Source organism: Amia ocellicauda, chromosome 3 (assembly GCF_036373705.1).
Source record: "Amia ocellicauda isolate fAmiCal2 chromosome 3, fAmiCal2.hap1, whole genome shotgun sequence".
In the NCBI taxonomy this organism is placed as follows: domain Eukaryota; kingdom Metazoa; phylum Chordata; class Actinopteri; order Amiiformes; family Amiidae; genus Amia; species Amia ocellicauda.
Genome location: NC_089852.1, coordinates 31,526,898 through 31,550,143, shown reverse-complemented (window position 1 = coordinate 31,550,143; position 23,246 = coordinate 31,526,898). Strand labels below are relative to the sequence as shown.

General features: G+C 41.3%; 1 protein-coding gene and 1 pseudogene across 1 annotated transcript; both read left to right on the top strand.

Annotated features, from left to right (window-relative positions):
• The first annotated feature begins 9,354 nt into the window (after positions 1–9,354).
• LOC136747043 (olfactory receptor 4K14-like) lies at positions 9,355–11,511 on the top strand (annotated as a pseudogene).
• Positions 11,512–14,604: 3,093 nt separating this feature from the next.
• Positions 14,605–15,543, top strand: LOC136747042 (olfactory receptor 8I2-like). The gene has a single exon (XM_066699997.1). It carries the CDS (start codon positions 14,605–14,607, stop codon positions 15,541–15,543), a length of 939 nt encoding a protein of 312 aa, XP_066556094.1.
• Positions 15,544–23,246: the final 7,703 nt, after the last annotated feature.

Here is a 23,246-nt window from a genome sequence, read left to right as displayed (position 1 = left end):
TTTATGGAAGAGTGGCCAGAAAAAAGACATTGCTTAAAGAAGAAATAAGCAAACATGTTTGCTGTTTGCCAATGACTCCCCAAACATATGGAAGAAGGTACTCAGATGAGACTAAAATTGAGCTTTTTGGCCATCAAGGAAAATGCTATGTCTGGCGCAAACCCAACACCCCAAACGTACTCCAAGAGACTTGCAGCTGTAATTTCTGCAAAAGGTGGCTCAAGTTTTCTTTTTTTTTTTGTCTTATTTCTTGTTTGTTACACAATAAAAAATATTTTGCATGTTGCATGTTAGGCATGTTGTGTAAATCAAATGTCAATTTTAATTCAAGGTTGTAAGGCAACAAAATAGAAATGCCAAGGAGGTTGAGTACTTTCACAAGGCACTGTATATGTATATACCTGCTGCTGTGTGTATGTATTTACTTAAACTTACCAAGGAGGTGCCCTGTGCCAAGGTGCCCACCACTGCAGTGTGCAGCTAGTGGACTCTGCTGCAGTATGTAGGAGTCATGACAGGAGCTAGAAAAATGATAGGTTGCGCATGCAACCCCGGTTATCTGAAAAGGCAAGCACTGCCCAAGGGGGAGGGGTTTCTGCTCACTTCCGTAGGAACCTGATCGAAACGGCACTCTATCAAAGCTGCCATTGGCCCCTGCGCTCATCACTCAGAACAGGTCCTTTCCCACATCCTGTTCCATAAAATGTGACATCAGCGCCGGTTCGTCCTCTTTTGCCGGGAGCCAGGACTCACGTGTGAACTTACAACCCTTGGGCAGTGCTTCCTTTTTCAGATAACCGGGGTTGCATACGCAACCTATTGTTATCTTTCAAGTCAGAAGCACTGCCCAAGTGGGAGGGGTTACTGTATAACAAAACCGTCGCAAGGGAGGAGGCAGTGTGCTGATAAGGGAGCCTGCCCCAAGGTGCACCACTTGGGGGCCTCAGCAAACACAACTCCAGACAGTAACCTCAGGGGCCCCGTAGGGCCACACCTGAGCCATCCAGGAGCGAGGACCGTAGAGGAGCTCATCGTCGAGCCAAGCGCACACTCGCATGTACAGGGAAACAAGTGGAGCGCCTAGCGGGCCCGCCACTGTAAGTGTGTCTCCACCCGGCAACGTTTATATACACGGGGGCACAGCGACACCAACCACATGCAACCTTGCTGTTGCCGGACTGAACACTGTGTATACCAAGCACCAGGTGCTGGATACAAGCGCCGCGTAGGCCCGTAGACTTAACCACACCGTGTGTGCCGGGGGTTTCCGGGGACACCAGGTGACGCGGAGTCTGGTGTCCGCGGGGACCGAGGGCAGTAGACCACCAGCCGTAGCAGGATCTAAAACCGAGGCACGGACGCACGGACCAGGAGGGCTAGCAGTGCTCGTTCTCAACGAACTGTGAGAGCAAGATCTCCTACAGCCACAGCTGCGGGCTGTAGTGCAGGCGCAAGGCGGCGGAGGAGCACCTCACGCGGGGGCGAGATCTCTTACGACACACCGAGGCTCAGGCCAGGCAGCTGGGCCTCGGATTTTACTGCCGCTGCTAGCACTCCTGCTGTGGAGGAAAAAGCCCTGTGGACAAAAAACCAACACAGCAAGCAGTTGGAATATATAAGGCACTATATAAACATGACTATTATTTTTAAAGTGTGCTATTTGTAGCCGAAACTGAAACCGAAAGCACACCGGAGCCCCGGAGCGCGGACGGAACAGAGTCGGATTAACTATCAATAATAACCAATAGTACAAATAGACACTACAAGTAAATGGTGGTGACAGCACAGCCGTGAAGTCAGCCAACCGAACAGCATTAATAATTATTGTAAAACAATAATAATACGGTCTAATGCACAAACAAGATACAGAGAGCTCACATTCTCGTTTTTTTGGCGAAGAGGCAAAAGAGGACGAACCTGTGCTGACGTCACGTTTTATAGAACAGGATGTGTGAAGGGACCTGTTCTGAGTGACGAGCGCAGGGGCCAATGGCAGCTTTGATAGAGTGACGTTCAATCGGGTTCCTACGCAAGTGTGCAGAAACCCCTCCCCCTTGGGCAGTGCTTCTGACTTGAAAGATAATGTGCAACTACACTGCTAATTCTTGATTTTGCATCAGCTGTTAGTCGCACATTGAGGGAGTAGAAATGTTTTCGGTTGACAAAACAATGCGAGTATTCCCTAGGTGCCTTGATTGCTATGTGCGTGCATTCAATGACACCTATTGTATTGGGAAAACCTGCAACATCATAGAACTGTTGTTTCACCTGCCGATGACTCTCAGCTGTTGGATAATTGTTTTATATCACCTGTCAACACACTCAGTAAAGCACTGGAGAGGCAGCAGCAAGACAACCCCCAAAAAAGGAATGGTTTTGCAGAGTTGCAATAAAATAGCAAGAGACTCGTGTGTGGTAGAAGGTTGATTCTTTATTCCGGCAGCTGCAGGGGAGCCTGACAGGAGAAGTTTCCTCAGACAGTCTGAACAATTCTAAGTTACATTTGGTTTTTTATGGGTTGTGTACAAGACAGAGAAGACTGTTCTTTCCTTTTTGATTGGTGCAAACAAGCTTACTTAAGCAAATTGTAATTAACAAGAAACCTTTAAATTACCTACTACATAGACTTAATGAATGAATAACCTCTTGGTCAAGGATGCTAACACAGCAAGTTTTGTTAAACAACAAGATGTAGTGAAACAACAGAAGGCAGAGCCTTAGAGATAAGACCGCAGGTATCTGCTCCTTTGTGCGAGGAGGAACAGGAGGAGCACTGCCAGAGCCCTACAAAATGACCCCCAGCAGGCTACTGGTGTGCATGTTTCTGACCAAACTGTCAGAAACATATTCCATGAGGGTGGCACCGTTAGGCCCACAGCATTCCCCCCAAATTAGAAAGGAGCAAGAAAAAGGAAAAAAGGAAAGAAATAAAAATATGAAAAGACAGCAAAACCTGCAATGTACAGTATTTGCATGGGGGACGATCTCACCATAAGGCTTCATAATATTACACAGTGTAAATTAAATGCTTTTGTTATATATAGGTAAGGAAAGGGCAGTTTTAATACAAGACAAGATCCATAATATACACTGTACCATGAATCACACTGTTGCTATATTACTGTCTCTGACCCAAACAACACAAGGCATTCAAGACAGAAAACAGGAGACACTTCTTCACACAGAGAGTAGTCACAATCTGGAACAAACTCCCCAGCAGAGTGGTTGAAACTGAAAACTTGGGAACATTCATAAATAGACTGGATAGGATCCTTAGATCACTTAGTTATTAATGGACACCAAAAATAAGAACATAAGAAGCCATTCGACCCATCATGCTCGTTTGGTGTCCATTAATAACTGAGTGATCCAAGGATCCTATCCAGTCCATTTTTAAATGTTCCCAAATGGGTCAAACGGCCTCCTCTCGTTTGTAAACTTTCTAATTCTTATGTTCTTAAAGTCATTTCATAAGTAAGGAAAGCAGAATAAAATATCAACTCCATTTAAAGCCACAAAACATTTAATCTCTGCCCAGCAGCGGTGCCAGCGACCTTTGCGCTTGGTTAATTTTCACTGTCCCCCGCTTGTCCAGCCTGAGCAGTTTCGGCAACCAGGATTAAAATAAGTGAATTGTTCCCTCTGTGCCTTCAGGCAATCCTATGATCCTTAGATTCCCATGCCTGCTCCAGTTCTCCAGATCATCCAAATTCTCTGTCATGTGGACTAGTTTCTTCTCAGTGCCGGCAAGTATGTTATGAAGTGTAAACAGGGTGTCCTCTATGGTCGAAAAATGCTTTTCAGTTTCTGATACGCGCTGTGTATTCTCATCTAGCCTGGTGGTTATTGCATCCAAAGTGCTGGAGAACTTTGACAGCTTGTCCTCCAGCATTTGACTCATTTTTTTGTCATTTCTTTGAGTAGTTTAGCGGAGTTAGTATTCACAAATTTCGCCAGCGCCATCAGTGGCAAGAGTCATCGTTTTCTTTCATGATTATTTTCTGGTTTTGGACCATGTTCAGTTTGAATAGAGCAAGCATTTTTTTTAAGACATACTTTAGTAAGTGAAGAACTGGTATAATGTTTTATATAAACTGTATAATGTTTTATATTAAGAAAAGCATGCAGACCAAACAAATTAGATTTACCGAGCTAGCGACAGCCACCAAAGCAGTTTTTCAGGGCATACCCTCTAGACAATCCTCTCTCCACTTCGACTTCTGTTTATTATGATAAAAAGATCACCCAACAGATAAATAGCCCACAGTTGCCAGTTTGCTTAGTATCTGTTCATAGATGTGTTGTTTCTCCAGACAGGCTGGACCTTTAACAGTTGTTACTGACGACCATGGGACCGGACTTCTCGGAGTACATCAAAGGAAGCCATCTGGTTTCCGCATCATACACCTCCCCCCAGGAAGACAACTACAAACATTCCAAAGCTACACTTCTTGGGAGCATGTGACTGGACACTGCCCACAGAACCAGATGTCATGCTTTCTATAAAGACTGTTACATTTTGTTGTTCAGAGAGACTCAACTGAGATTGAGGTGCTTTGATATCGGGGCCTTCCAGGCCGGGCATGTTAAATAAATATATTATCCTCTGTGCTTCAAAGACTTCAATTTTTTATTGGGCTCTTCAGTAAGGTCTTGAGTGAAATAAAATAGATTTATATAAGCAAAAGGTTAATATATTATAGGAATAAAACCGATGGAAGCAGAAGCACAGCAGGAATACTCCTCTCAGCAGATGCCATCACCCCACTTAAGTGACCCCACTTAATATTAATTTTAATCCTCAGACCTATCCTTATGTGTTTCCAGAGCTTAAGAGAGGGGTCTTGTCTAGGACCCTCACTCACATAAGTTAACACTTTTTCACATCCTGGGGGTCATAAAACCTTTGATGGTCGGGACTGGGAGCATCACAGACGATAGGCCTTGTTGATCTTATAAAGGAAATCTGATTTCCCTAACCATTATACATATAATTTTTCCCAGAGACAGAGAGAGTAATCCCCCCCCCAGAAACCCCCACCACTACAGGAAGCACTGAACCATTCACACTCTTAACTTAGCCAGCAAGAACAAAGAACCACAGACCTAAAGATAATAGCTAATCGCCCCCCACAGGGGTGGTCGCCCTCAGACTTTATTTTCTGTATTTCTGTTTTAAAAAAATGGTTCACATCCTTCCAGATATGACCGTATTACCGGATTTTACAGATGAGTTTTCTATGGCTAGTAGCTTTGGATTAGGGATGTGCATGACAAATATTTGTGTTGTCCTCGACTATTCAAATAGTCGTCATCATCCCCTATTCAAAATGTGACATATATTAAATGCAAAATACTGCAATGTTACAATTTGTGCAATAAGTTTAAGTTTAAGGTCTAAGGCGTACAAAATAATTAGCAATAGCTGGCTGTGTATGTAACTTAATTAATTTGTTTATTGCAGTCCCTTTTCATTTTCTTTCATTGCTAGCAGTACAGAAGGGTGTTTGGCTTCTAGTTGGTTTAGCATACCAGCTGTAGATTTGTGGTAGTTGAATTGCACTGCACATATTATACACCTAACAGTGTTTTCATTTACTTTGTCAAAGTATTTCCATGCAGAACTTCTTGTAGCACAGATTTCAGCAGATATGGGCAGATCTTTAGAATTCCATTGGTCACATTGGTGGAGCCACGCAGATCTGTGCAGAACTGCAGAAATCTGCCCTAAACAGTTGTTATCTTTCAATTTGGAAGCACTGCCCAAGGGGAGGGGTTTCTGCACACTTCCGTAGGAACCCGATTGAAACATCACTCTATCAAAGCTGCCATTGGCCCCAGGACACAGGAGCAGTTGACGCCTGCTGATTAGCCCAGCTAATGCAGGGCAAAGTTAGTTCTACTGTGTTGACAAATTAACTATGTACACAGTGGAGCACGAGAGCCAGCTCAAGTGCCTGGCTTTTTGCCCACACTCCATAGGACACAAACAGTTGATCCAAGTGCTTAATGTCCTTAGTGTGTCCAACACTACATCAAGGTGCCATGTGGGCAGTGAAGGGGTGTGAGGATGTCAAGACCTGTTGAGCTCCCTTCAGAAACTGTGCAGCCAGGACATGACATGCGGAAATGGCCGCCAGATATACTTTGAGCCCAGTATGACCCCAATGGGGCAATTAACAGGCTCTTGATCTCCGTCTTGGCACCAGGTGTTAAACTTCCGCTAGCAGTAGGAATACTGCAACCTCATAGAGGGAGCTTTCGCCGACTGAATAGTGGCTAACCGCCATCTTTCTTGGGCACTAGGAAGTATGGGGAATAAAATCTGGACTTCATGGATTGCTCGCTTCTCCAGGAAAGCGGCAATTTCATAGTGAAGCACCACATACTGCAACGGGTCCCTCAATCACGTCCACACCATGCCGCAGAAGGGGTATGGGCATGTTTGAAACTGTAGGGAGTAGCTATTTGCTAATTGGAGAGTTGTTGGGGGGTGTAAGGTTGGGCCAGAGGCTGCTGGAATGCCTCAGGACTGTGGCTCAGGTGGTGGGGGAGGCAGGGTTGGGGCAGGCCTCCTCCTCCCGTGGGCTGCCGAGGGCCAGGGCGGCATCTGCCTGCCAGAAAGACGTTGGCTCTCCTTCACAGAGGGGCCAAAGGTGAAGCCCAGCGAGATGGGGGAGTCCATGAGGCGGGTCCTGTCTGCCTCAGGGACCCGTCGTGCCTGGGACTGCCAAAGCTGGCAGCATGCCGCCACAATGGCTGACACGGACCTCCCAGTCGCACTTGGCCCCTGATGCATCACTGTCACCTGCTGGTCAGCCTTCGGCGCTATCTCTGCTATCTCCGAGGGTTGATGATGCATCATCCAGCTCTGAGGGCTCAGCCAGCAGAGCCAAGTACAAGGCCAGCAGGCTCTCAGTGTTCCTAAGGCAAGCCGCTTGAGCTCCTGCCTCATACTCCCTTCGGAGCAGCATCTCCATGGCGCGACACTGCCTGTTGGGGCAGGTCTGGTTGCATGGCTCCACAGACAGTTTACATGTGAGAAGTCCACCAGGCCCACTTCTGCCGCAACATGGGTCCTGGCATAAGCCTACTCTGTCCTGGCTAGGGCAGGGGCTGTTGCCCGGTAGTCCCAGGTTGCTCTCAGTTCTTGGAGGAGGTCAGGAAGCAGCGTGGTCCGCTGCAAACGCTGACCCCTCTTGAACCTGAAGTGTGGCGGGGCAGGATCAGAGGGCCAGGGGAGCTGGAGACACTCCACGGCCCTCTGATTCACTGCCCAGAACTCCCGATGCTGTCCCGCAGGAGCAGGAGGGATGTCCTTGCTCAATGGAGGGGGCGGGGTGCAGGCCAGTCAAGACTGACTCTTCCTCCTCCATGAGGTCTGCTGTACCGCTCTTCCCTGTCACTCACGTGCTTGCGCGGGGGCGTGCACAGCTGTAGCAGCACGAACCACGGGCATGCCAAGCAGGGCAGGCACTGCTGCCACGGGGGAAGCAGCTGCCATAGCAGCAGACACAGGCGGGCAGCAGGGACAAGGGAAGTGTCTATCTCTGAGGTTGCCTGTCTGGAGGAGGTCCAGAGCCACCAAGTGGAAGATCACCAGGCACAGCGACGGTTGCCGTGGTGCCCGGTGCCAAGACAGACAGGGCAGAGGACAAGGTGTGTTGGCCGTAGGTGGCATAGTGGCGGGGGCAAGAGGAGCTGAGCACACACATGTGTGAGCCAAGAACGTGCAGCGGGGCACTGGTCAGTGTTTGCACTAAAGGGCACACAACAACTGAAACACCACTGCGACAAGTGGAGCGCCTAGCAGGACTCACCGCTTCACTAGGCAACATTAATGGACATGGGGGCACAGCAACACCAACCACACGCAACCTTTCTGTTGCCAGACAGAACACTGTATGCTTAACCAAACCAGGTGATGTTAGTAGGCCACCAGCCGAAGCTGGGCCAAAAAATGTGGCCTGCACACACGGATGAGGAAGCGTAGCAGAGCTTAATCCCAACAAGCTGAGAGAACGAGATCTACTACTGCCACAGCTGCAGGCTGTAGTGCAGGTGCAAGCCCCCCTCACATGGGCAAGATCTCTTACGACACACAGAGGCTTAGGCCAGGCCACCAGGCCTTGGATTTTACTGTTGCTACTAACTCTCCTGCTGTGGAAGAAAGCCCTGTGGACAAAACCCAACACAGCAAGCAGCCTTCTGAGAACGCAAACATTTCAAGAACAAGAACAACAAGATGACAACCACCCAGTATTCACACAATATTCCTTTTCATCAAACAAACTACCACCAGACTACCACCTGATTTCAGAAGATCCTCATGTACAATTGAAAAACCTGAAACACTGAATCTTTCATTTTTAAGTGGTACAAATGTCATACAAGTAAAATTTTGAAAGAAAAGTGGTTGATTTATCGATTATTTGATACAGTACATATGCAAACATTTTGTTTAATGCATTAAGTTGTGTAACTGATATCCTCATTGTTAAGAAAAAGTAGTTGTTACCACAAAGAAAAAGGGGTGTAGTGATATGCAGTTACATATCATTATCACTAAGTATAAGTACTAGAGTCTTTCGGTATAAGACAGCAAGAGGAACACCGGAAGTCACGCAATAGATATACTGGTAGAAGCATGTCAACAAAAGACTAGCAGTGTTTCCCCCAGAAATTATGTATAGACAGGGCAGTCTGGTACTGATCAAGCAGGAGGGTGCTGATGGATCATCTTAGCAAACGGAAGTGGCAGGAGGTTTACCCATAATGTGTAACACCAGATCGCAGACTAGAAGAGTGAACCCAAGTGTGGATGCATGGAGGAACAAAGGCAAGATCGTAAACAGGTGAGGGGTCAAGAGCCAGCAAACAGAGTCAAAACACCCAGTTTTGTGCACGCATCTAATATGTGCACCTTGTAGAAAAAGCTACCTGTTTTGTTTTTATCTTATGCGTAACTCAAGTTCATTAAGCAAGCTCCACAGTGCCCTTTTCCCCCAAGACTGTTTTCAGACTGCAAATCTAAGTAGTCAAGGAGGCAAGGAGCTATATTAAGCTTGGTAAAGCAGGGAAGCACAGTCTCTGGCTCTTCCTGATGTAGCTTGTTGCTTTTTCTTAGTGATAGCGTAGCATATTTCATCAGTATCAGTACTCAATTGATCTGAGTGTGTGCAACTTGGTTATGTTTGCCAATTCTTTATTCCATTATTAATGTAAACATGTTTATGATTCTGAAAGTAAAGGCAGCATGTCCTCGAGGATGAACTGGACTTCCATCTGGGTTACACAATAAATAAACTCCTGAAGCAGGACTCTTGTGATCTGGCTTAAAGCATCACCACTGCAATGGAGAACTCATCTGTTGTAGATGTCTTCACACTCCACGGGTTAAATGAAACAAGAGCTAATACATTTATATTTTGTGCACTTACTCTTCTTACATATCTGATGATCATTTTGTTCAATTTGACACTGATCATTACAATCATCATTGAGAAAACCCTCCATGAGCCTATGTACATCTTCCTCTGTAACCTGTGTGTCAATGGACTGTATGGAACTGCTGGTCTGTATCCTAAACTCCTGGCTGACTTCATCTCTGACTCTCATGTGATCTCATACACTGGATGTCACCTTCAAATATTTGTAATCTACTCTTTGTGAATTTACCATTTTAACAGTGATGGCATATGACAGGTATGTGGCAATATGCAAACACTACCATTCTATTATGACTTCCATGACAATTAGCAAATTCCTACTGGTATCTTGGATTTTTCCTTTCTGCGAACACTCAATTGCTACTTGGTTATCTGTCCAACTGCCCCTGTGTGGCTCTCACATTGATAAACTGTACTGTGAAGACTGGTCAATTGTAAAGCTGTCTTGTGCAGACACAACTATTAATAATCTCTACATACACTCACCTAAAGGATTATTAGGAACACCTGTTCAATTTCTCATTAATGCAATTATCTAACCAACCAATCACATGGCAGTTGCTTCAATGCATTTAGGGGTGTGGTCCTGGTCAAGACAATCTCCTGAACTCCAAACTGAATGTCTGAATGGGAAAGAAAGGTGATTTAAGCAATTTTGAGCGTGGCATGGTTGTTGGTGCCAGACGGGCTGGTCTGAGTATTTCACAATCTGCTCAGTTACTGGGATTTTCACGCACAACCATTTCTAGGGTTTACAAAGAATGGTGTGAAAAAGGAAAAACATCCAGTATGCGGCAGTCCTGTGGGCGAAAATGCCTTGTTGATGCTAGAGGTCAGAGGAGAATGGGCCAACTGATTCAAGCTGATAGAAGAGCAACTTTGACTGAAATAACCACTCGTTACAACCGAGGTATGCAGCAAAGCATTTGTGAAGCCACAACACGTACAACCTTGAGGCGGATGGGCTACAACAGCAGAAGACCCCACCGGGTATCACTCATCTCCACTACAAATAGGAAAAAGAGGCTACAATTTGCACAAGCTCACCAAAATTGGACAGTTGAAGACTGGAAAAATGTTGCCTGGTCTGATGAGTCTCGATTTCTGTTGATACATTCAGATGGTAGAGTCAGAATTTGGCGTAAACAGAATGAGAACATGGATCCATCATGCCTTGTTACCACTGTGCAGGCTGGTGGTGGTGGTGTAATGGTGTGGGGGATGTTTTCTTGGCACACTTTAGGCCCCTTAGTGCCAATTGGGCATCGTTTAAATGCCACGGCCTACCTGAGCATTGTTTCTGACCATGTCCATCCCTTTATGACCACCATGTACCCATCCTCTGATGGCTACTTCCAGCAGGATAATGCACCATGTCACAAAGGTCGAATCATTTCAAATTGGTTTCTTGAACATGACAATGAGTTCACTGTACTAAACTGGCCCCCACAGTCACCAGATCTCAACCCAATAGAGCATCTTTGGGATGTGGTGGAACGGGAGCTTCGTGCCCTGGATGTGCATCCCACAAATCTCCATCAACTGCAAGATGCTATCCTATCAATATGGGTCAACATTTCTAAAGAATGCTTTCAGCACCTTGTTGAATCAATGCCACGTAGAATTAAGGCAGTTCTGAAGGCAAAAGGGGGTCAAACACAGTATTAGTATAGTGTTCCTAATAATCCTTTAGGTGAGTGTATATGTTGCTATTGTAATACATTTATCTCAAGCCCTCTTTATTGTATATTCATACATCCAGATTGCTGGTGCATGTTTAAAGTCTTGGGGGGATAGGAGTAAATTCATGCAGACCTGTTCGCCCCATTTTATAAGCTTAATAAATGTAGTTTTTACCATGTTTTTTGATTTGATGTACACTCAGTATGGCTCAAAAAACATTCCACAGGCTCTTCGCAATTTCCTGGCAGTGGAATTTCTACTCATCCCTCCTCTTCTAAATCCCCTCATATATGGCTTTAATCTGAGTCAGATTCGCAAGAGAGTTGTGAAATCGTTTAATAGAAAACTAGATGCTACAGTCTGTGACACCAAATATTAGCAATATTATAATAAGGTGCTGCTTATCAATGTGTTATTAATTATTTATACATGTTTAATAGATGATTAATAGATACTTTATAAAGAATGAATACAACATTACAAATTAGTTATAACTCAGTTATAGCAAAACATGGAATGGCCACAGTTTAACAGGTAGCTAAAAAGTGTCCATACTATAAATAAAATCATGATTAAAAACTGTAAAAAATATTTATTAGGAATGTGTCAAAGTAGTAGTGAAAAGGGACACTTTTAACTACCTGTTAAACCTTGTGACCATTCCATGCAGTGTTATAACTGCATTACAACTAGTTTATAATACATTATTCATAAATAATATATTAATAATGTAATAATGCTGTATACATAATTAATAACTCATTCATAAGCAGCACCTTAATCTGAAGTGTAACCAACTCGGGAATGTATTCAGTGCACGTATGTTGGGATCATAAGTAATAGCAGGGATGGGCGGTGAACTGGGATGCACAGTGCAGTTTACTGAAACACTATTCTTCAACATTTGTTATTTTGTGTCACTGGATTGCTGGTGTATACCACAGTAGAGAGCGTCACTGTCCTATTTGTAACTAGGAGAGTATGCTGAATAAAATGATGATAAAGCAGCAGCCGGCAAAATGCACTTCCTGGGATTTATGAGGAGGAGAGATGGGAGTACACAGCGGTACAAACCTGGAGACTTGGTGAATGGCAATCAGAGTTAGAGTGACGGACTTCCCTGGGCTGAGCTAAGTACTGACTGTGTTACTAAAGAATTGAAGATAGAAGAACCAATGAGGAATACAAACAAGCCGTGTTTGAGAATGTGCTTTGTTTATTGGACCCGCTGCTGGAATGATCTCCCCCTCTTGTTCTCATTGTAGAGTTATAATGTTGGATGTGGTACCTGAAAGACAGGGACGAGTGGAATACAATCAGACCTTACCAATTATCGTCGTGAGATGCTGCTTATCGCCAGGTTACCAGTCCTAATGGGTAAGATTGGCTTCACGATACCTGCAAAGAAATAAGGAAGAAATGCTAGTTGCACTGTTTACAGAAGGGGAAGTGGCATATAAGATACTTTTTATTGTTTTACTAACATTTTGCTATACTTTCACTGTATGAATTGTAAGATATTATTTGTTAGAATATATTTTTCTATGGGAAATTCTACACCATTTGGTTTGGTAGAGGAAACAGACCTCCTCCCTTTTATCTAAGTTCTCTGGTAGCCCTGGTAGCCCTGGTAACCCTATCTTTATGACCAGAGACCAAAAGGGACATGTCCTCTGATTGGCTCCTAGCCAAATTCGAAATGACCCCCACTTCTAAATTACTTTAGCATAAGGCACCCAAGTCATGGTGATGGCAAAATGCTATTGGTTGGCAGGAAACCTTATAAAAGGGAAAACAAAGAGAATTTGAGTTCTCTTAACTTCTTCATCCTGCAACGAGACACAAAACAGAGCTGGAGAGGAGAGACAGAGAAAGACACACCGCTTCCTGCCTGACCAGACTGGCCTATAAGCTGTACTGTGAGGAGAAAGAAGAAAATGGGTATTATCTGTTTCTTACTGTAATCCAGCAGAAGCTTAATATTACTTATTTTCAGTAATATAATTGAATGATATTAGTTTCCTATTTTTGTCAAAATAAATGATTATTGCACATCTGTGATTTGACCGCATCTTCCCTCTAAAAAGAATCTTAAAAGAGAAACCAATTGACCTATGAGTTTTCAGTTCAACTATTTATTTAGATTGACTGGAAAACCAAGCATTCCAAATTCTCTTACAGTATTTTTGTTGAATTAGGATAGGGTTTTAGCCATTTTTATCACCCATTGTTTTAATTAAGGTCTGTGTATCGACCTCCAATTCAGTCTCTGTTGCCCTTATTCTGTAGTTTGAAATTAAATCTGTTGAAATCTTACTATTGTGGTGTCCTGGGGTCCTGGTCCTAGCCTGTGCGGGAAGTAATTGGCTAGCATCAGTTCACTACCTTGTAAAACTGACGGTGGCATAGTCATCTTAGGTGCATCACTATTTAGCTACCCATAGTGTGTGACATGAGGTCATTCACTATTTACATATTTTTGACACTCACATTAACACTTTGCCACGCTACTGTGCAACTGTATTGTAGGGATAACGGAAAATACTAATGAGCTTTGTTTGTTTATTGTTATTGTTCGATGGTTTTATCTTACTGTACAACAGTATCTATGTCTTGTAAGCGGCGGATCGCTTTTTTGCCAAATAAAATGTATTTATTTTTTAATCTTGCAGTGCTAAAAGAGTGAACGGCTTTTCTTTTCAGATTTATTCCTTGGCTGGCATCTCCACTATTTTTGGGTGTATGTCCTCCTCTAAATGTGCATTTATGTCTTGTAAGTTGACATGATTGTTTCTGTATATCCTCATACTTGTTATATTCAGGTTATCAAAATACATTCACACAAATAATAAACCTCTTGACTAAATAAAGGAACTCTGTCAAGATTGTGTCTTCTGTGGCTTCACTTCTCATCCTTGTTCTTGGGCTCATTAAAGAATGCCTTGTGGCACAACTCTCTCAGGATGTGTTGATCATTGCAGATCCCCACAGACCGTCCCCTCGGAGGGAAGTATAAAGCTCATAAACCTGCTGAGTTCAATGCAGTCTAATGCTTCCCTCACAGAAATACTCCTGGATATATCAATGAGGTAATGTCAGTAAACTTGAACATCAATAGTATAGTATAAACAAATACAAAATGAGAACTGAAATAAGTAATAGTATTTATTTTCATTTAAAGTGTTGGGCACATGGGTGTCTTCTTTATTTTTGCTGAAACTGAGGATAGCCATGAATTAATTTTGAGATGTTGGTGAATTTTAATTTGGTCAGGGTTATTGATTTCTCTTTATTTCTCTCTCTTGATAAATTCTAGCAATTAATCCATACACATAGATTCAACTGCGGTTATGAATTTACTCCGAATCTAATAAACCTGATCTTGCTTCCAGGTAGCATACAAATGTATCTACGTGATAACAAACTTTTTTTAATTTTTCCCACCAGAAATCATAAGATATTTAAGTTCAAAATGGAGAACTTTACACAGGTTACAATCTTTACATTTTCAGGACTGAACGAATCAAGGACAAATAAGAATATCTACTTTGCTTTTACGCTGTTTCTTTACCTATTGACGGTTGTTGTTAATTTAACCGTGATCGCTACAATCATCATTGAGAAAACCCTCCATGAGCCCATGTACATCCTCCTCTGTAACCTGTGTGTCAATGGACTGTATGGAACTGCTGGGTTCTATCCCAAACTGTTAGACGACTTCCTCTCAGACTCTCATGTAATCTCAATCTCATACACAGGATGTTTGACTCAAGCATTTGTGATCTACTCTCATGCCTTGTGTGAAATAACAATTCTGACAGTGATGGCTTATGACAGGTATGTGGCAATATGCAGACCCTTGCAATACCACAGTGTCATGACTCCTCTGACTGTGGGGAAATTGTTACTTTTTGCCTGGGGCTATCCTTTCTGTTCCAGAGTCATAACAATTTATTTAATCTTAAGACTACCTCTATGTGGGTCTCACATTGAGAAACTGTACTGTGACAATTCATCTGTTCTAAAGCTATCTTGCTTAGCCACCACACTTAGCAGTGCCTATGGATATATTATTATAATTGCACAGCTTGCACAAGCCACCTTTATCATATATACTTACATCCAGATTGTTAGAGCATGTTTAAAGTCTATCGAACAGAGGAGTAAATTCATGCAGACCTGCCTGCCCCATCTGATGGCTCTGATCAGTTTCATTATTGCTGCACTTATTGACATGCTGTACAGCAGGTACAGCACAGAGACTCTTTCTCCAAGCCTGCGCAACATCATGGCTGTGGAATACCTGGTTATCCCCCCCCTCTTCAACCCCCTTGTGTATGGACTGAAACTGCATCAGATTCGAAGCAGAGTCTTCAGAGCGTGTGCCAGAGACAAGGTCACTCGGATGTGAGAGTGAGGTCGCAGTCAAGAGGCATCAAAGGCCCAGAGGCACCTGCATGTTCAGGTCCAGTACTTCTAATCAACAAAAACTGATTAATTAAAAATACTGTTATTATCTACTTCTACTACTGCTCATAACCATCATCGGCTGTCACCACAAATCTAGCTTGTAAAATGCAGACAAAGAGCAACACTGAGTCAGATAGCACCAGTCCTTATCCTGTAAATTCCCATAGGTCTAATTTCACATCTGAGGGATACAATACTCTGTAATATGGCTGTGATTCCCACTGATAGTGTATTGTTTGATATGCAGTTGGTGACCTCATGAGTCCAAATAATGTATGACATTAGAATGAAACAGCAGAAGCTAGACATAGGAAAACACAGTGGGTCATCTTTGCCCATCCGGGAAAAAAGTGACTTGAGTCTCTTCTACTGCATTGAGAGTCGAAATCAGTTACTGTCATACTGTTGTCTTTCTGTTGTTTTCGTAGGTATTAAAAATACGTCTAAACACAAGACAGGCTGGAGTATTTTATATGTGGTTTTAATTACAACATAAGGTGGGAAATATGAATTATAAAGAATGACATTTTTTGACTGGTAAGATGCCTACACGTATCGATTGGAGTCTAATAATAATAATAGGCCTAATAATATGATTCAACGTTGGATCAACTTGGAATAATCTACGTTGATTCAACGTTAGATAGGCAACGTTGAAATTTCATTGAAAATTGGTTGTATTTGCAAATGGAATAGACGTTGAATCATCACCATTGATTCACCGTTGAAAATTCAACGTTGATTCCATTTGCAAATCCAATTTTCAATGTATATTCAATGTTGAAATATGACGTTGAAACAACGCTGTTTCTAATGTAATCTAATGTATACAACATTGAAATTGAGTTGCAAATTGGTTGGATTTGCAAATGGAATCAATGTTGAATTGTCAACATCAATTTAATCAGCAAATGCAAACAACCACAGAAAGAGAGAGAGAGATGATAGATAGAGTTAATCTGGGGGGAGAAGAAATGAAAACAACTAAAATACACTTTCTTGGTGTTAACTATACAAAAACAGTAGAGGAAAAAACACTGTACAGCTTCAGGATGAACCTAGAATGAAAACTCCAAACATAATTTCTTTGGCTGAAATTACTTGTGTTAGAAGAAAGACAGTACCCTGCACATATTGTGTAGAAAATAACACAAAACGTGTCATATTACTAACAACACATTTTTTGTGTAGAATTTCTACACGCCTATACGTATCGATTATAGTCTAATAATAATAATAATAATAATAATAATAATAATAATAATAATAATAATAATAATAATAATAGGCCTAATAATAATAAAAAAATACTTATGTTTGGACACATCCCGAATACCTCCTCGGTATTATAGTGTACACCTCTTGTCCTGACAGAGCAAACGAGGCTCATACGTGCATTTTATTGCAAACACAATATTGTGGACGTACTACTAATAAACTCTACGAATGCTCCCTTTACACTGGGGCTCAGATTAAATCAAAACTTTGACCTACATGCTAATTGAAAACTACAGAACTGTGTTCAGTTGCATCTTCATTTTTAGTAAGAAGCCACTTTCTTCTAATTATAAATGTAACCAATATGATGTACAGGTTTGTTTTGATTTATTCTGGCACTAGGTTTGTTTGCTCTGAAACAGTGTATCAGTCAGTGTGCTGCTGTTCACGCTGGCCTCGTGTACAAACGCACAGTTCGAACTCGGGTTCGTTTTGAGATTCACTTCCGTGTTATTCCTTGTTGTAATAATCAAGAGCTTTGTGAAGCTGCAACAACTTCATTTCCGGTGAATGTTCCAGAAGTGGAATTTCCCCAACTTCCAGCAAGGCGTAAGCGCCTCGCGCTGTGTGTACATATAATGGTTTCACGTTTTGAAAAATATACTGTGGAATCTGACTTTCAGGAGCATTTCATTCTTTCCTTATAGCTCTTAGTAATATTAATAACATTATTATTATTATTATTATTATTATTATTATTATTATTATTATTATTATTATTATCATTGTGATGAGCCAGTCGGCTCTGTCACTGATTTAATTGGCTCTTATTAACCCTAATTGGACTGAGCATTGCGACCAATCACGGGATTGGATATCAGGAGCAGGTGGGGATACAAGCAGTGCTCAGAAAACACATGGGACTCTTTCTATAGCATTGTTTGGGGTTGGTCTGTGTGCAGATAATAGGGGACTGTTTGTTTTAGATTAAACTCTGTGCCGTGTGCTGTTCTAAATCCTGGGGGGGAATTTAAATCTGTATTATATAACTTATATACAGTAAAAAGAAAATGGGTAAATTGCCAAAAAATAAATACAGTATGTGATTATTGTCATTCCAGACTTAAATTATAATTCTTATTATTTATTTCTTAGCAGACGCCCTTGTCCAGGGCGACTTACAAAATATCAGAGCAATAAAGTGCCATAATACAGTCCAGTAATGCTAACGTTATTAACAGTAATATTAGAACAAGGACAGATGAAGATAACTAAAAGAAAAATCAACATGTAAGTAACAACGTAAAACTATACACATTATTATAACATGTTTACATGTACACAGTTGTTTAATATTAACTGTCATACTAGGAGTATGTGGTAGCTTCGAATACAAAACAGACGATATTCATTACATTATTTGTACTTTAAATTAAAGAGAATCCTGGTGTAGTGCCGTGATATTTACAGGAGAGTCTAAAGGCTTAAAACTGAAAAAAGCTTAATGTGCTTTAAACATGACCATTACTTTTCTAACTTTGTATGTTTACATTTGGAAACTTCCTAATGCTATCAATAAAGTATGGAGACATTTAAGTAACATTAACAGTAGGATTATGACATTAAGCCCTGCTTATATGTGGATATCACTTAATGTGGAAAGGGCATAACGTGGTTTACTGTACCATGAAATCCCATGATACATCATTGTTGTAATGTATGTAAAGGTATTTGTAGAGGTGTTTCTCTCCATGAAATAAACAATATACAATTTTAGGCTACATATTATAATTGTTTTCCAAGGTTATCTATTATTTTCGCTATTAAAATAATAAAATAATAATATATAATACGAATATTATTATTATTAAAGTTACAAGGCCATACACATAGACTACTGAGTAGGCTATATCATATTTTGACACATGGCGCAAACCATACGCCTGCTTGATTTCAGGTCATGCATAATACATAATTTATTTAACAGCGTTAAATTGTATACCTTCTGCAACAATATTTTATTTAGAGATTTTCGAGTTAAAACCAACCGCAAAGTATCCAAAGTAACCAATGTATAATTTCCATGTGTGATTGTATCTTTTGGTGTTCCTTATTCAAAGCAGTATTTGTCTTAAAATAATAATAATAATACTTATTTTAGCAATGGATGTGCAATTTTGGGGGACCAGCATGAGACACAGAATCTCCAATTGGCCAAGATCAACCATCACGAACCGTTTCCATAAGACCGTCATTCCAGACAACATGGGAGTGACTTCAAAGGTTTGTAAACAATATTATGCATACATTTTATTACAAACATATATATACATATACACACGCACACATATATATGTGTGTTTATATATATATATATATATATATATATATATATATATATATATATGAAATGTTTATATTTACACATATACAACAAATAAATATGTATTTCTCCCATTCAGTTTGTGATGGTTATTGGAGATTTCCACCTGAGGAGTCTGGTCGATGGTCATGTCAAGATGCCAGACAGTGACCTTGACTTTGGATTCAGCTGCACTCCAGGTGCCTGTGCGTTGATACTCCGCCAGGAAGTGCTGAACACCACCATGGTCAAACAGCCAGACTTGGTGTGTGTTATTGCTCCAGGGAACAACATCACCCAGAGCAATACCATCGAAGAAGCAGGGAAAGATTTTGCCTGCCTTTCACTGCAGAGCAGATGGAATAAGGTAATAACCTTAATACGAGTGGTGCTGTGTTCTTGTGTAATGAAAATGACCCTCTACCATCATTGTTTGTTTTGCTTTTATTGAAAATCAGATGTATTTTTAAATAATATATTTATACATGTTTTATTTTCCTGATAACGCTAACTGAAACCAAGTGAAACTGAAAGACTAATCTATACAGTAGTACACTGATTTAAACTACACAGATGAGTGTTTTTCATAGCACATCACTCATTCATGACCTATTCTTAATTACAAAGGTTGTGGTGATAGATTTTCCAACCCACCTTACAGTGGAGTTGGAATACCAAGATTTGCTGTGCCAAGAGTACCCCCGGATTGCGGCCAGCAAGAAGATACGGTATGTGAGAAATGGTATTCTCTGAATCTTTGCGGAGTCTGAAATCCTGTGTAATATGTTATCCATTCCTCTATTATTTTACCACAAAATAGTCAGTTCGATTCCTCATGATTTCTTGTGGATACGTTTCAGGTACCTCTCCACTGTGGAACACTCCCCTGCTTGGAACTCTGTGGTGTGCTGATGGGGTTCACCTGAGCGATAATGTTGGCATGCCCATCTTTGCTCAACTGATCTGGTGTGCAGCATATGTACACCTTTGTGTTCCACCAGGGAACACAACCCCCCCTGCTGCACCCAGAAAGGCACGTGCAGGTGTAACCCCACGGGTTGTTGTGACAGGGACAACTGCACTACAACAGAGACGAAATCCATTCAAAAGTCTGATGTGAGCCGTGGAGTCAGCAGGAAGGCTGCAGCTGAGCGGTTTCGAGAGCTCTACAGAGTAAGTATGGATATATTTATATATTAACCTGTCACATGTAATAAACTGTACCATATTATGATAGTTTTGTGTTGAGTGTGTGTCCATGTGCTCATGTAAAATACTACCAATAAAATATTTGGAAAGATCCGATTTCTGTATACTTGAATTGTCTTCTGTATGTTTACATCTTAAAAATATATACATAATCTCACTTCACTGTGGTACACTATATAGTTTCCATTTAAAGACGTATGCCTTTCAACTGCTTACAGGATGTCAATGGTGGCCATAAGTGCCATGTTAGTGATGTAGATGTGCTACCCTAAGGCATACAGACAAGTTGAGGGACAGGTTGAGAACAGAGAGGGGAAGGAAAAGACAAACGGGAAAGGAATGAAGAATAGCAGAAAAGCAGTGAGGGCCACGATAGGTAGTAGAAAGTCTGTCACAGCAGGGAGGCAGTCTAGAGAGAGAGAGAGAGAGGTAAGACAGCAAGGAGGCAGTCTGGAGAGAGAGAGAGACAGGCAGCAGGGAGGCAGTCTGGAGAGAGAGGTAGGGCAGCAGGGAGGCAGTCTGGAGAGAGAGAGAGACAGGCAGCAGGGAGGCAGTCTGGAGAGGGAGAGAGAGAGGGAGACGGGCAGCAGGGAGGCAGTCTGGAGGGAGAGGGTAAGGCAGCAGGGAGGCAGTCTGGAGAGAGAGAGACAGGCAGAAGGGAGGCAGTCTGGAGAGAGGGAGACGGGCAGAAGCTGAGGTACATGTTTACACAGGTGGAACTGACCATCTAAAGCTCAAAGGAGGCAGTGAAACAAAAAATACTGAACACGTAAAACATAAGAAATTGAAAGGCAAAAAACAAAACAAATTAGATTACGCAGCAATATCTGTTGCAATAAATCAAGTTAAGGAAACCACCACACATTCTATAAATAATGCAGATTTTTGGCAATATTACACTGGCCACACACACGAACTGCAGCTTCAAGAAAAAGTAGACTTATGTTGTCTAGAATTTGGAAGGAAGATTGAAATAATATACAAACACTAGTGGGTGAGATTAATAAAGCTAAAATAGTCAAACAACTAATACAGAAAGAATATGTCAAAATGACAATATACACACAGTTTTGGTAGATATTTCTGATGAATCACATATTAGGCCTACAAATCAAAATATGAAAAGGAAACTCGATAAGAAAATAATTAGTGAAGGGTGGGTAACACAACCGCAAAAAAAAAAAATTAAATTGCATTGTATTTGTAAATCCCCTAATAAAACTAAAAGAGCAATGCTGGCCTGTGATATTTGTAATCAATGGTACCATTTTGAATGCGCTGGTATTCCAGTCACAGGCAGTATTGATTCAACAAGCTTTGTTTGTAGCTCAGAGATGTGTAAAGTACAGGTAAACCCAACACAGACAAGGTTTACGATAGTAGGCAAGAACCCGCAAAGTACTTCTAAGTTTATTAAAACATGCAAAGATATCATTCCCACGACAAGCTCACATGTACCCCAACCCAAACAATATATAAACACAGCAGTGCAAACAGATATAAACCTAGATGATTATATCGCAAGGACCGAATTAGGCGACAGCACAGATATCATTAGCAACAATTCAGAATACACACAATCTATTTCTGTCAATAATGATAATGATTATTTTAACCCCCCCTCTAAAATATCGGATGTTAGTTTAAGCACTGATATTGTAGATAACAGAGAACATGTTGAAGGGCAATGGTTTTCTCGAGGATACAAATATAGTAGAGGAGGAAGATTATGAAAATCCTGTTGTCAGCCCAGATACATTAAAATGCATTTTGTCGGAAAAGGCGACATTAGATTATTTTAAGGCCACCATTCTCAAAACCGCCTAATTTACTTTGACATTTGAAGTCTGGTTACATTTAAAGACATATATAAAAGGAAGATATTTTCAGAAATACATGTGGGAAGGTATATTTGCTAATAAAATTAAGGAATCTAACCCTTACTGTGTTGTAACTTTTAAAAACTTAGCTTTAGCACCGTGCGTAAAAGAGTAAGTAACAAAGCACATCTTAAGATATGTGGCTATTGCCCACACAAATTTTCAAATAACTCTTGAAAATCCCAAAACATTATGTTTTAATATATTATACAGGGGGTCGATACTACATTCAGGCCAGGCCATTCAGGAGCACCGAGAGATATAATTTGGGTAAACAATTACAATTTGAGAAGTCATCAATTATATAATGAGTGTTTAGTAAATGCAGACACCAACTCATTAGCTGCGTATAACAGAACAGGTATTGGATCAAACACTGCGGTGTTGAGAAAAATTTAATCAGAGCACCTTAGTAATACATACATGCATGCAGATTAAATAACTATACTACAGATTCTCCAGAAAAACATGGAAGAGGAGGATGCAAACAGCTCTTACTTTAAGGGTTTTATACAAATTATACAGGTGGTACCACTTAAAATATGTTTTACAGAAGGGGGTATAAGGCTTTGGCACAAAATTACTCGTAGAAGTCCGGCTTTCTGGGATGCAACAGGTGGAATGATTAAAACCAAATGCAGTCCTGTTGCACCCCATGTATCTGTCCCCATTGCTTTTATAATTAGTAAAAAGGGGGCACACACAAAGTGCAATGGAACATTTCCTAAGGGTTATTAGAGACCATGAAAGAAAAACATAACACTTTACCTGTACAAATTAACAGCGACAGGTCTATAGTGCTGCTGCAAGCATCTGCAAAAGTATTCAATGGCGAAAACATGGAAGGGTATCTAGCTCGTTGCTGGAAAATTGTAAATGGAACAGCAAACGAAGACAATCTTAAATTTACAATCATTAGATCCTGTAAAAGTCACTTAATGAAACAGGCTAGTGAAATATGCAAAAAACAATATA

Coding starts and splice junctions, on each gene's coding strand:
- LOC136747042 (XM_066699997.1), top strand. CDS start 14,605: ATGGAGAACTTTACACAGGTTACAATCTTTACATTTTCAGGACTGAAC.